Below are 16276 nucleotides of genomic sequence, written 5' to 3' on the forward strand. Positions count from 1 at the left end.
TCCCGTCAGTTTGCGTGTAAACTAGCGAGCGGTAGCTCGCGTTTCGTTTTCATTCTTTACGTGAAATTTTAAAATTTTGTGTATTATACACTGCGTGAGTTGTGCCAACCAACACTCTTGTCTCCGATTTGGACGATTTTGAGGTTAGTTTCGTTTAATTGTTATTTGCGAGTTGTTTAACGGTACGTATAGATTCTTGTTTGTGATTGTAATGGCGGGGGCAAGTATTTTACGAGACTGGGTTATCATTTACCTTAGGGTCGCTAATTAGACTTGTATGGCTTTGTTTGAAGCATCTTAAGATCTTAGAAAGTGCAAATACTTTCGTTTCACTGTTGAAAACAAACTTTGTATAATTGTTTATTTTCTAGACGTAATACGTAGTTATTTTATGTATTCGAAATTATAAAGAATTTTTCCTTTTTGTAATAAAACAAACAAATATGATGTTTATTAAAATCTAAATATTTAAAGCGGCAAAGTATTATAATTGAACTGTGAACATACAAATAGCTATATTTTATTTCTCTTATGTTTATATTTCATGATTAGAGTCTGTAATTTCTTCGATTGTTTTTCAATTGATTTTATATTCTTACATCTGATGTTTTGTTTATAATTATATAAACTATCATTGAACGGTTCATTGTTACTTTTATTATACTTTCAAGATCGTTTATGTTTACATATTTCAATTTGATTATTATAATAGCGTTTTAAAGAAATAAAACACAAAGGTACGATAGCCGATTGATTAGTTTGTCCGTTTTATATGGACTCCAAGGATTGATTGCGATAAAGGGTCGTTTATTAGCATCTAAGATTTTGGTAAGCTTGCTAGGTTTTAAAATATGTTTAATTTAATTAAGACTAAAGTAAATGAAACCGTTCATGTCATTTACAGCAAATACTGAGGAAATTTGCAAAAGTAGGGGACTACCGCCAGACCTAGCCTAGATCAGACTAGGGAAGTCCCTTGTACTCTTCCGTACATCTCTTACGCTTTCTGTTTCACACAATCCATCTATGTATATTGTCTACGGTCTTCTACCTTTATATCACAAAATCACAAATATTTTGACATTAAAGTTGTGATTTAACTGTTTCCCGGTGTTGTTTTACAAAACGGGCATATCGGAAACAAACTAGTTTTTGCACAGTTACCGGTAATTACAAACAGACAATTTAAAAGTTCGCGTGAAAACCATTATCCTTGAAATGCAGTGCGTAACATATTATTTAAAACAGTTTGTAGGCGTGTTTCTTGAGATACCACGCAGCTAATTTCGTAAGAATCTGGTCGTAGGTAGCAACTGTATACACATTAATCGATTTATCTATCAGCTAGTTTTCATTATCAATAACTTCATATAGAAAATTATTGTTAATTTTCTATTATTTTATGTGGCTTTGCTCAATAAGCAACTCAAGAAAGTCAGTTTGGCATGTCAAAAATCACTCGTTAGAATCAATCCCGTTTTACTTGCATTCCTCCTGTGGTATCCGAGAATCCTTACGCATCTGAAAACCAGTTTTTTGCATAGTTATTCATGTGCTGTTTTTAAATATTTTTTTAAGGATTTAGTGTGGGTTTCTGAGACTAAAAACATTGTTTTGTGATCGAAATTAATGACGAACAATTTGAAATATACATCGACATCTAAACCTACCAAGAGTTAGATGATAAATCTATCTAAATATAGCAAGATAGAGGACAAAAACCTAGATATTAGATCTCAAAATATTATCACATCTCTCTGTCCGTACCCCACAATAAGGATAGGTATATTATATAATAATAACGCATAAATGATGTATAATTCTTGATGTATTTTTCTCATTTAAAATTATTGAAAATAGTCGTTTTCTCACGTACAAATAGGTGCAAAAAACTTAACTATAAATATAGTTCAAGCTGTGAGAGTCACCTGATAGATTGTTATGCAAATTATATAAATGAAGAATAATTTGCATATCTTGTAATTGAAATTCAATACGTTGATAATAAAGAAAAGGACAATTATACTCTTTAATTAATTTCTTTTTGCTAATGTTTATATTTAACTAGCTGTCACCAGCGACACCGTCCGCGCGGACCTAAAAAATCATAATTAATTGTTGTTGTGTTCTTCCAGATTATGTTCTACATCTGTGCCAAATTTCACCGAGATCCGTTAAGCCGTTTCGGAGATACCTTCAAACAAACATCTCAACTTTCATATTTATAACGTTAGTAAGATTCATTTATATTAATCTACAGTTTATGGAAAGAAGTCCAATGGATCAATCACCAATCTCCAAAGACAAATGACATTTCATCCATGGGTAGGATATTAAAGTCCTCGGCTATACAATATTAATCGATGTTATAATCGTCTTGCGTGCATTCACATCGTGATGTTGTAATTTAGTATGTCAATATGGCGTCATAAGATGTAAGCACATGATGCGATGACTCCTCAGTTATACAACATCATGTGGATCCAATTTACTCGATTATCGAACTGCATCGAATAGAGCAATCGATTAATAATAGAGCGTGTCTTGAAAATCGATTGAATGGAACCGATTATTCTAATGAGACGCGAGAAATTCTTTACATTTAAAATATCAGAAGAAATGTTCATGATAAAAATAAAAAATATTAAATCTTACTAAATTACTTTACTAATATTATAAATGCGAATGTTTAGATGGATGGATGTATTTAGAAGATATCTCCGGAACAGCTTGGATATCGCTGAAATTTGGCATATATGTAGAACATAGTCTGGAAGTACACATAGGCTACTTAAGTTTTTTTTTAATTCCGCGTGGATGGAGTTGTTGGAAACTAGTGCCTTTATAAGTTTATACTGACCGAAAATAGTATCAACTCTTTCATTTTCTTTGATAGAAAAGAGATAACAATAGGTATTTTACAGATGTGACAGAACAAACTCTCGGTTTTTTTTTATAACATAAAGTGGCAAACGAGCGAGCGGCCACCTGAAATCGCGCAAGTAGCGAAGTGACCGTTGCCCATAGACATACGCAATTGCATATGCGTTGCCTTCCTTTAATCGACGGAGGAGATGATGCACAGAAAGAAAATATTTTCTCTTCCCATGCATCCTCTCATCCGGAAAGTCCACTTCCACTTCCCATCCTTTCCTTATAAGAAAAAGGATGGGAAGGCAAAAAAGACTAAATTAGGCCTCCGAGACGCACAATCATCAGACGAAACGCGGAATTGCTTCCACTTGACGCCTGTCTTTTGTATGGTCGTGGTATTTCACCGGGCGAGCCAGGCCGATTCGTGCGAAGATGTTAAAGCGGGCTCTACCACTGTCGGTATGATATAAATATATTTACAAATGTAGTTAACAAAGTTCTGTCATGTAAAGTTAGCATTTTGAACTTACGATTTTATACGTATCAAACATAATTTAGAATTGATTAAATCTTTAATTAAAATCCTTTAATTCATAGCAAGAATTTGAATAGCAATAGTAACAATTTACATTTTGTCTATTTTTTTGCAAAATCGTAGCAGATTTTTATTAATTTGCTAATATTTATTTTGGTGTTTCGTTCACAGGTATTATGCTAGCTGGTTTAGGTAATTATATTCTGTAGTCAACATTCAACACGTTTGTGTTGCCAGTCAAAAAATAATTAAGAAAAACGGTAGCATGCATGGCCTCAGCCAGTGATTGTGTCTACATTGTGGGTCAGGGTAGGCATGTTACCGCACGTAGTACACGGACCACAAGAAATGTCGCCTGATATTTAACAGATCTTTCCGGTACTCTTTCCTTATTTAGTGTTACCGGAAATTCTTTTACCGTGAAATCGATAAATTAATTTAGAGGAATTTTGTATCGTGTAATTTTTGAGTAAATTGGATAGTATTTTTTACATAGGATTGATTCGACAAACACAATGAAATGCTGTTATGGCCAATCAATATCACTTTAAGACCGGCAATGCATCTGCGGTTCCTCTGATATTGCTGATGTCCATGGGCGTCGTTGAACACCTCGGTGGTCCCGCTGCTCGTTTGTCACCTTCTGTTATATAAAAAAAAAAACTTTAGTTAACTCACAAGTAAAAGAACAATGAATACAAAAAATCATCTTTATACATCAGGACATATGTCTTACTAATATAAATGCGAAAGTTTAGATGTATGGATGGATGGATGTTTGAAAGTATCTCCAGAACCGCTATCAGATCTCGATTAAATTTTGCATATATGTAGAACATAGTCTGGAAGAACGCATTGGCTACTGATTATGTTTTTTTTAATTTCTTGAAGACGGAGTCGCGGGCGACAGCTAGTTAGGTCATATGAAAGTGTATTTTATAAGATTTTAAATACGTTAATAACCACACTACATTAGCACTATTAATTTGCAAATCAATTGATTAATTTTACTTTAAACTACGTATTTAAAATAATTTATCAATCACGTATGGAGGTTATGCTTTCCAACTTCCTCCTTCGCTTGACCTTCCATACGTGTGGTCCCTTTGAGGTTAACAGCATGCCCCTAAATCGTATCTGGTTCACCTTCGATCGACCCCTTAGGCGGTCTTGCAAAACGCGTTCCAACCTTACATTATAAGATCCATCTTTATAGGTATTCTAATAACGCAATGTTAGGACAATGATCTTTATTCTTATGTAACCTTTATTTAACTTACAAAATATTACTATTAGCTGTATCAACATTGAAATTTTCCATTCACAAATCTGCGTTTGTTCCAACTGACTCAGAACTTTTCGCGCGAATGTGTGCTTAAAAGATTGACTCATAGTAGGTTTTTGATTCCAAAATCTCTATCAAATATATCGTCAACCCTGTCATTTGATAAAACAGAAATATCAAGTTATATACTGGGATTTTGTATATGGGATATATGTGGGCATCTGTGGCTCAGTGGTCAAGCACTTGACTTGCAATCTGCAGGTCCTGGGTTCGAATCCCGCCATGTATCAATGTGTTTTTCGATTTCCGATTTACATATGTATATTTATCCGACGTTTTTCGGTAAAGGAAAGATGATGCAACCTGCACATGTCTGAGAAGAAATTCAAAGATATGTGTGAAGTCAATTGTTAACTACACTATTGTAGCGTAAACAGGTCTGAATTTAACGAGCAAGGAGTACGTGATTCCAGTGCAGTCATATTGTGAAATTCTAAGAACACAGTTTACATGTTTTGTGCATAAAGTAAATAACTGTTTGATGACGATATTGATGCTTCTATTCTTGCTTATCTTACTAATATTATAAATGCGAATGTTCAGATGGATGGATATTTGTTTGAAATCTGCATAGATCAGGATAAAATTTGACAAACGTATAGTGGTCTGGAAGAACAAATAAATAACAAATAATTCCACGCGGATAGAATCGCAGGCGACAGCTAGTAATATTATAAATGCGAATGTTTAGATAGATGGATGGATGTTTGTTTGAAGATATCTCTAGAACTGCTGTATGGATATCGCTGAAATTTGGCATAGATGTAGAACATAACCTGGAAGAACACATAGGCTACTGTTTTAGTTTCTTTAAATCCGCGCGGACGGAGTCGTCGCACAACTAGTGTATAAATATTTAAGCAGATGACTGTACATATTTATAGGAAAAATATTATGATATTATAGAAATTATTTACACTTTGGATTTGTATAAAACTCTGCATATTAATAAATAAGATTGCATATCTTTAAGTTTTTCTTGTAATTGCTATGTTACAATTATTATAAGCTTGTAATCAACCGCTACGTTTTCCAGTATTGTTTACAAACAGATAATTCCTGTATTTACGAAGAATCTCTTTCGCAATGAGATTCTTTCATTGTTTCAAGATAACTAAGATCATGCGACTTCTATGTATTTCAACCTTTTTACTCGATACTATCAGCTCTAGTTTAGGCTTATATTAAAGTTTTACAGACATTTGTTAAAATGGCAAAGGTTAAATACGTAACTGTGGGTAAGTATTCGCTTTCTAAATGCTTGTATATTATAACTAAAGTATTGTCATCCTACTCACCTTCAATTATAAAAAAGAGATAGTTATAGTCGTCTTCAACTGATAAATGTCCTTATAGAGGGGCTTGGAAACCAAATTGGTGGTGACCACCGATCGTTAACCACGCTGACCCAGTGCGTTTGACTTCCCACATAACTTCTTCCCCGATATGTCCATGTTGCATCACAATGTTTTCCATCACCGTAACTTTTTAATTGCAAATGTTTCGCTTGTTTTTACAGTAAGGCTGTTACATCATTACGACATAAAGAATTGACCTTTAGTTCTCGAATTTCAATTTAAAATGACGACAGGAACATTTGGATGGTACAAATTCTAAGCGCTTGATAAAACTAGTAATAACATAACTCAAGTACGTTATCCAGAAGGGTAGGTAGAGACTACGGACCTCCATTTTTAAGATCTTTTAGATCTTTATTTTATTAAAGCGGAGGTCCGTGGTCTCTGCCTAACCCCTCTGGGTTTGAGGCTTGAGTTATGTATGTATATTATTAAGCTAGTAACACAGTAAGTATATCCTACGTTTTTTTATTTAAAAAAAAAGTTTAGTTCACGTAATAATTTTGCACTGAAAACATAAACTGCTTAAAAGTTAACTATTTTACAGATAAAATTATTTACGTCATATATGTTATAAGATATTGATAAAATGAGTCACTTGTAACTTTATTTAATAAACATAAAATATATTTGTATGGAAAATTATCTAGTCATACAAACATCTAGATTCTAGAAAGACGATATATTTTTATTAGCAAAGTAAATAATGTAGCCAAGAATATTCCCACATATATGTTAATTGTCAGAACTGACATATGCAAATGATAAACATATCGATCTATATCTTTAATGTACAGTCAGCTGCATAAATATCTTAGTCCGGTTGCGCAGCGATCCGAAGTGAGTCTTGCTAACTGTCGTCCGCGACTCCCGCCGCGGGGTAATTAAAAAATATAGTAGGTTATATGTTCTTATTTCATCGAGATCCGTTCAGCCGTTCTGGAATACGTGTTCTTAGCGAATACGTGCATAAATATTTTTGAAACCGACCTGTACAAGTTTCTAAAGAATTATAAATTTATAAATATTCAAGCAGATGACTGTACATATTTATAGGAAAAATAATAACCATATTATGGTATAGAAATTATTTATTGTAAATATGAAATGGATACAATAAATTTTGTATCAGTATAAAACTTTGCATGGATATAATTTTCCATTCACAAGTTTTTTTCCTTGATTAGTCCCATTATTTAAATGAAAACGAGTTTTCAGAGTCTATCAAAGTTATTCTTAGTCGTAGCTTTTTGTAATCCTATTGTTAATTATCTATTAATTACTATATTTATCTATATCACAATAGATCCATGGTGCAACAGTTTCCAGTTTTTTTCTGTTTATTTTTTCTTGTAATAAATAATTTAATCTGTGTCGATATCTGGCAACTATCTTCTTCTTCTAGTGCCTCTTCAGTCTTGAAGGTTGGCCGCTAACTTCAACTATATTGGCACCTATATTTACGTTCAAATAGCTCTAAAAATGTGTCGCCCGCTGTCTACTCTAAGTGTTCTTCCTGACTATGTTATACATCTATGTCAAATTTCAGCGTGATCTATGCAGCCGTTCTGGAGATACCTTCTAACAACAACATGTATAATTAAAATTGTGCTGTAAATATTGTCTGGCGGCCATTTTGTTCTAATTCATAATGGCGCCCGTGATCTGCGATTTAAGCGCGCCATTTCATATTTGAAGGAATCAAAATAAATGCATAAATGGTTTTTTTGTTGTTAAATTCTTCTTCGTCGTTAAAGTCTTGTCAGACTGGTCTTGGTCATCACGTATCAGTGACCCGCTTTACCAGGCGCCGCCACTCCTCCCTAGTCGCTGCCTTTTTTGTACATTGGTGCAGGGGGACATCCACAGCCGCTCTGATTTGGTCGGTCCACCTCATAGGCGATCTTCCTCGTGGTCTGTTGCCCTCAACTTTCCCCTGCACCACTAAGCGCTCGATGGAGTCGTCATCACGTCTACAGACGTGACTAAAAAAAGTGAGTATGCGAACCGGAACAATGCATGACAGACGCTGCTTGATGCCGAGTTCTTCGAGGATTGACTTGTTTGTCCGGAATGCGGTCCAAGGTATTTTCAGCATTCTTCTCCAGCACCACATCTCGAGCGACTTGACTTGTTGTTATATAACGACACTAAATAGTTGAACTAATGTAAACTAACCTACTGGCACCGTATTACTTCGTATTACACAACAATGCCTATGTTTTTAGAGTATTAAGTACTTGATTTGCATTTTTGCATAATCTAACACATTCTGTTTATCATTCTGCCGACGACGTTGTGACTGTGGCGAGGTGATGTAAGAGTGGAACCGCTTTAGGCAATTATTTCATGTTTGAATCTAGTTGTATTTGTACAAGGCTGACAACGAGTTTTAAAGTTTAATTTAGGTTCGAAGGAATAAATTTTAAAGTCCATTGAATACTGTAATGTAGTTTTTTTTTTACTTTTTTAAAGGCTGCTTTTGTTTAAATTATGCTCGTATATGTTGAAACTATAGATTTTGTTTCGGAATGCACTTTAATTTATCTTAAGGTCGCGCACACGAAAGGAGACCCTTTACATGCTACTACTACTATAAAGTTTTTTTAAGTATATACCTATAGTTTTTTTATGTGACAAAGACGTCCTATAACAAAACAATGAGGACTGTATGTCTTAAATTTGCGTACAAACAGAATTCAAACAATTCATTGCTCGAACAATCGATATTGTATAGAATTTTCGATACATATCAAATTAAAACTGCGCCATAAATATACTGTGACAATATGTCGCCCGGTAAAAGAGGCGATGTTCGCTTAATTCTGACAGCTTCGGATCAGCTATGAACCGGATCAGAAGTTCAGATCTCATGTAAATTATTGAGCTGAGGTTCAACAACTAAATTGGCAGCTCACTCGAGCAGCAATATGCCTGGTGACTCGCAGTTCGCAGCTTGAAATGATAATAACTCCTGCCTGCGCCTGCGCTGATAGGCTTCATATATGTAAACCGTGATTTGCAGGTCATAACATTTACTTGAGTGACTCATGTCTAGTCCGTGGCACGTTTTTGACATTGAGAGAGGGGGGAGGGGTCTAACGAGCTATTGTAATTTAGTTTCATTTATGCTTACCAAGGTCAGATAATTTTGTTGGTTGCAAATAGCATTGCCAGGCGTCCGGCGCGGCGTCCGTAGATGTCCGGCCAAAATAAACGGTGTCCAGGTTGTTCTTTTGTTAGGCTTTTACATTTCGCAAACGAGAGTGTTCTCCATAGAGTGTCCGCCTTTCTACCCAAATGTCTGGTCAAATTCAGTCTGTCCGGCTATTAGGTTTGACCTGGCGACCCTAGTAGGAGATGATTCACTATTAATAAGTCCGTCATCTTAAGTCAATACTATTTGTTACTGTTTCCTTTGCGGAAATGTAAAGTCGTAGGTCATTTGAAAATAATCTAATTATTTATTCAATTGCAATATAATTTGAATAATTTTATTGTACAGTATGCAGCATAGCAATTGATACCTAATCATAATGACTTAAGGTATACTTTTATCTGTCACATTTATCCGATATGAAGTTAGTGGTGGCCTGTTTAACATGCTTGGTCGGTGTATGTTGAATTGTTATAATTACTTTTGTTTAATTTTATATCTTAATCTTATTGTGTTAAGACTGTTTTTGTATTGAAGTCGAGAAACAATAGTTAATGCGTACAATGCGTTTGATATCCGTACTGAATCGTATGTTTGTAGAATTTTACTTATAATAGTTTCATACATGGGCAAGTACAGTATGATTACAGTTCTGTTTCAGATTAAATAATAGCAATATTACACTATCCTACTGTATTTTTCTGTTCCTCCCTCCTGTGAAACTAATATTATGTCACTGAGCATATAGCTAAGAGTGGGCTATGTTTGTGATAAAAAAAAAAAAACATTTGCTCGATATAATATCGTCTTGACTTTACACTTATTTAACGACACATAGAAGTTAAAAAAAAAATAGAATTGTAGAAGCTACTTTTGTTTTTAAAATTAAATATATGTGGTATTAATGTGTACAAAGGGTCTTAGTATAGGTCCAGTTCACGGCTTTGGAATGCGAAGTGTTTTATTTTTCGATTTAATTATCGAGAATAATAACTGCATTTTGTCGGCGATTTTATTGCATTTTACGAGCGATTTTTATTGCAAATGTCATTAAATTTATTACCAAATTCCTGTTTCGGATTGTATAAAACGTACCTCTGATTGACGCTAAATTGGAACAAGGTTTATCGTAAATTTGAACACCCTGTACTAATATTTTGTATCCTGCTCGTTCTCTTGGAAAAGAACAGAGATGACAATGTTTCTATACAGGTTTTATGACATTGGGAACACATAGTAAAAGGGGCTACAACTCTGATGAATAAAGTCACATCTTGAGATCCCATATGAGATGTAACTCTTTTTATCGGTGTTTTCGCCCTAAGCAAATGAGTTTTTAAGTTTTTAAGTACAAAAAAAAATCAAGCAAAAACCTATGAGATATTTTAATAATTATTCGAACAATGGATGTAATTAGTATTAGTGCCATCCCTTTCTTTCTCTTTGAAAAGAACAGAGACAAAAATATTTTTGCACTGTGCGCAATGAATACCCATGGTTACGTCAATAAAAACTGAATAGGTTATCCAAGATAAAAGATCTAATAAAAACAATTCTATAAATGGATATTACGTCTTAATTTGACTTAAACTTAAATAACAAGCGTATTTAACTTAAGCTGTTAGGAAGAAAACCCGAAAATGTGGCAGTGTATTGATCCAGCACTAGCCTTACTAAAATGTCGACGTTTGTGTCCCCTCACTATTCTGACACTTACTTTGTAATGAAAGCGCACCATTCGCGCCAAAGTACGTCTCAAAATTCGTAATAATTTTATACTTTTTTATAATACTGACAAGACGGTTACAGTTAATCGTGTGTATGTTAGTAAGTAGATTTATACAATTCCAATAAATATAAGGCGTCGTGTATACGATAAAATTTAACTGTTGATCAAATTATTTGATAGCATGAACCTCTTTTGAAATTTTACAAACTTTGTCAAATGTGTTTATAAGTCTATCGGACGCTTTAAAACGCCAAATAAACAGTATTCGTATTGACTTAGTCATTATTCACTGAGTTATTAATGTAAATATAAATACAATAATTAAGCTGATAGAAAGGCATGTGACCTTGAACGGGGACACACCTGAACACATACGACCTCGCCATAGCTACGGTCGGCTAATTGAATCTTGTCTACTAGCAGTTGCGTGCCACTTCGACGAATGGAATTAAAAACAATGTAACAAATATATCCTGTCACTCGGTGGTAATGTAGGTTCAACTGTGAAATATTTTTTTTAATCTGTTCTGTAGTTTCGGGACCTATTCAACGCAATCATTTCCTCTTTATAGTATTAAGTATCTAGATTTCATATTAGGGTCTTTGAGTGTCATTTTAGTCCACTACTCGATACCTAGACTTATTTTCTAACTTAGAATCTGACCGTAGTGTACATTAATTATGAGAATTACTCTAGTAATCACCCTTAGTGAACAATTAATTTTAACAGACTGTTAGTCACCAATACCATATTAATTTAAAGACTTTACGTACGTAAACCTTACGATTATTTTTGGTTTTATTAACGAAAAATCTTTGAATTCTAAAAGGTATAATAATTTTTAGTTCCAATCCAATGTTCAAAATAGAGAAACAATTTCTAATCCTTTTTTTGTCTATTCCAGGTTCAAAATGAGAGGCTTCAAAAGCCTTATACTCCTGCAGCTGGTCTACATCACCAGTTGTATGGACCAGCTGCACATCGTGTACGAGTGGACACAACTTGACTTCCAATTCCCGACCCTGGACGACAGGCACCAGGCCATCAGCAACGGGACATTTATACCTGAGAACAACATGCCCATGGGTGTTGAAGTGTACGGTGATAGATTGTTTATCACCGTGCCAAGATGGAGGAATGGGGTTCCAGCTAGTTTGACGTATATTAATATAAAAGGTACAGACAAATTTGATTCCCATTTACGTTAAAAGGCAGACATTTTAATTAGCAAGTTGAAATGGGTAGGATCCAATCCGGTAACAATAAAGAAGTAACAGCCCAAGCCGAGGCTCCTGAGGGAGCCCTCAAGTCTTGTTGCTCTTAAACGAGGTTCAGGCTAAGCGCCATGTGCGCTCGGCCACCTCAAGCCCGGTGAAGCTGTAAATGCCTCTTCAAAGCAAACAGTGATTTCTCAGTCACAAAAAAAATGGGATATAGGTCCTTGACTGTACGTTTTGGGTTTGGGTAATATTTTTAATTATGTATGATGAATATTATTATCATGATGACTTTTTGTTACCTATATAACTAGACCATTTTTGTTACTCGATTTATATTCTTAAAAATACTCCAAGATCTTTCTTGCTAATTGTAGCATTCGTTGTGCATATTTGGCTCGTTCACGTACCGACACGTGCTGCCGGTCCAAAGGTCCAATCGACTGACGTCCCCTCTCTCCGGCATGTACTTATGATGTGTACGCTCGAGACAAACAACACTACATTTATACATACACTACAGTAACATTAAAAAAGCGAATGTTTGGATGGATGCGTAGATAGTTGAATAGAACATAGACTGGAAGAACACATAGGCTACTAATTACTAATTAACATTTTTTAATCCCGCACGGACGGAGTCGCAAGCGACAACTATAGCACTGAAACTATCGCAAGAAATAGAATGGAGGTTATTCCTTCAATCACGCGAGAAAACACTTGTGATACAAATCATTTTTGTTCCACGAATTTATATTGCCTAGGTTATACTTCCGGATTTTTTTTCTTAATTGCTACCATTCTCCTGAATAACTAGAAGTAACAATTGAATAAAACTTAATTGTTCAATGACACGTTATAAGAAAAACAACGAAGTATAAGAATAGGTATTTATTAAAAGACTAGCTGTCGCCCGCGACTCTATCAGCGCGGAATTTAAAAAAACTTAATTAGTAGCCTATACGTTCCTTCAGACTACGGTCTAAATCTATACCAAGCTTCAGCGATATGCAACCGTTCTGGAGATACCTTCAAACAAATAACAGTGGCAGAGCCCGCTTTAACATCGCACGAATTGGCCTGGCTCGCCCGGTGAAATACCACGGCCACACAGAAGACAGGCGTGAAGTGGAAGCAATTCCGCGTTTCGTCTGATGAGTGTGCGTCCCGGAGGCCTAATGTAGTCCTCTTTCCTTTCCTTTCCTGAGAGGATGCATGGAAATGTTTTCTTTCTGTGCATCCTCTCCTCCGTCGATTAAAGGTAGGTAACGCATATGCTATTGCGTATGTCTATGGGCAACGGTCACTTCGCTATTTCAGGTGGCCGCTCGCTCGTTTGCCACCTTATGATATAAAAAAAATATCCATCCATCCAAACATTCGCATTTATAATAGTAATATGATATCAATGAATGTTATAATATCGTTATTTTATTACTATTAATCGTAAAGAAAAGCAAAGTGAAAATAGATTAAGTATTCCTAAACAACATTGCTAAGACTGAGATGGAAACAGCGTTATAAATTCAGTATCGTTACTAAACAGGTTAGACTCTGTTTATTAATTCACTTCTGTAAATATTAGTGTTAGGTGCATTGGTTTTCTAATTTTAGTTTTTCGATTTCATGGAGAAACATACCTCGCGGGCCTCTTCACGTCTACAAATGACTGCGTTATTTTGTAACTAAGTTAATTTTAATCTACATAATTAATTATTGATTAATTTCATTAATCATTAATAATTATTTCAGATAATTCAACGGTATCACCTAAACTTATCCCGTATCCCAACTGGGGGGCGCATGTACCTGGACCCGACGGCAAACCGGAGATTGTCTCTCCTTTCAGAGTGCGCGCTGACAAATGTAACAGACTATGGGTTGTCGACAATGGAAAGATAAATAATCTAGGCAATAATACAGTTAAATATCCACCAGCGATTTTAATTTATGATTTAACAACAGATACGTTACTACGAAAATATGTAATACCAAAAGACCAAGTCAAAGAAGATTCTGGTTTCGCGAACATAGCTGTTGAAGACAGAGATTGCGAGGACACATATGCATATGCAGGTGATGTTGGCAAAGCTGGTATTGTGGTCTACTCATGGGCAAAGAACGATTCTTGGAGGATATCCCATCATTTCTTCCATCCAGATCCTTTAGCGTGTGATTTCAGTGTCAAAGGTTACAACTTCAGTTGGACTGACGCCATCTTTGGTTTAGGTCTTTCCGGACCTAATGCGGATAATTACAGCACGTTATATTTCCATCCGATGGCTAGTTACAATGAGTTTGCTGTATCAACAGAATATTTAAGGAATCAATCGTTGGCTGAAAGCAATTTTGATGCGTTCAAACTCTTAGGTAGTAGGGGACCTAACGCTCAATCAAGTGTATCCTTCGTTGATCCGAAAACTGGTGTATTATTTTATTCCTTGGTGAATTTGAATGCTGTCGCTTGCTGGAGGACGACTAACAAGAATTATAATATGAAAAATCAAGGAAGAATTTATATGAATGATGAGACAATGATTTATCCAAGTGATATCAAAGTGGATTACAATGATAACCTTTGGATACTGTCGAATAGGATGCCTATTTGGATGTATGGACAATTGGATCCAAATGAAGTTAATTTTAGAGTGTTTTTCGCTCATGTGGTCGACGCAATAAGTCACACTGCCTGTGATATAACACCTAGATCTGATATACTTGATAAATTTGTTAATAAAATTAAAAATGTAACGAATAAAATTGCAGCAAAAGTGAATCCTAATTCAGCAGCAACGATTTCACCATTTTCATTACTAACTACTCTGGCTGCAAGTTGGATTTTTGCTTTTGTGATTTTTGTTTAATTTAAATATTATTTTAACATGGTATTGTTAAATTGATGTTTTCGTATGATATATATTTTAATTATCGTTTTACAAAATATACATAAATAAAAAATAAAGTATTGAAAACGACATTTAAATAAGAAAATTTAAAAATCGTCTTTTCATTGTAAAATATATATGTAATTCAAACGAGATAGTACTAAATATTAATTTGCCTTAAAAATATTTACATGCGTTTTGTTCCGTAATATTATATGGTTATTTAAAATTAAAATGTGAACATTTGCTTTTAAGGTTATATTTATAAACTCGTACGTTTTAAGAGTTGTTTCTTATCATAAGTTAATGTATTTTATGAGATAAATAATATTAAAAAAACAAATCACAGATAAAATTATAATTTGTTAAAACTGTCAGCTGTTCATTACCAAGGGCGTTCCGATATTTTGCCCAACAAAGAAGTAATTTTATACATTACTAGCTGTCGCCCGCGACTCCGTCCGCGCGGAATTAAAAATAGATGTTGGTCGATTCTCAGACCTACTCAATATGCTCACAAAATTTCATGAGAATCGGTCAATCAGTTTCGGAGGAGTATGGAAACGAAAATTGTGACACGAGAATCTTAAAGATTTTTTTTATTTCACGAAATCTTATTTTGTCCGATATAGCAACGATTTTTTATATATATATATACGTTACCGTTCTATTTATTGTGATGATAAAATTAAGTATATAGGATAGACTGTACATACTAAAAGTTTGTGTCTTAAAATTCTAGAATAGCGTGCGCAAAATAGCATAGCTATTTTTTGTAAATATGCTGTTATAATGGCGATATTAAATGCTTTAAGCTATATATGTCTTTTAATTCACAAATCATACGTCGATGCACTATTTTATGAGTATAAATTATTTTTAGTTAAGCTAAGTTTACAAATTAGAATTATTTTGACTCTGTTTTAAAAAGCGCCCTCTTTTGACAACATTTGATACTTGGAGAATTAAAGACTACTATTTTGTCATAGATGGCGTTATACATTTCGTAAAAAATAAAAAGATTATTAGTAGCGCAAATAGATGGCGTTTGTTTATGTCTTGTTAATTTAACTCAAAAATTTAAGAGGTAAAAAAAAAATCAGTTTCCAAAGAATGCAACCAAATGTGTTAACATATATGATATTGTTAAGTACTCTAAGTTAAGTGAGTAAGTA

General features: G+C 34.3%; 1 protein-coding gene across 2 annotated transcripts; it reads left to right on the forward strand.

The window, feature by feature from the left end:
* On the forward strand, positions 1 to 15854 carry yellow-f (protein yellow-like). Of its 2 annotated transcripts, none has more exons than XM_013308910.1 (3): positions 1 to 143; positions 11904 to 12175; positions 13969 to 15854. In XM_013308910.1, exons 2-3 carry the CDS (start codon positions 11911 to 11913, stop codon positions 15078 to 15080), a joined length of 1377 nt encoding a protein of 458 aa, XP_013164364.1. In that variant the 5' UTR covers positions 1 to 143; positions 11904 to 11910; the 3' UTR covers positions 15081 to 15854. The 2 variants fall into 2 exon arrangements, with proteins under 2 accessions (XP_013164364.1, XP_013164366.1); XM_013308912.1 differs by lacking the exon at positions 1 to 143 and adding an exon at positions 3585 to 3601.
* The last annotated feature ends 422 nt before the right edge of the window (positions 15855 to 16276 follow it).

Source organism: Papilio xuthus, unplaced genomic scaffold (assembly GCF_000836235.2).
Source record: "Papilio xuthus unplaced genomic scaffold, Pxut_1.1 DF827789.1, whole genome shotgun sequence".
Taxonomy (NCBI): Eukaryota; Metazoa; Arthropoda; class Insecta; order Lepidoptera; family Papilionidae; genus Papilio; species Papilio xuthus.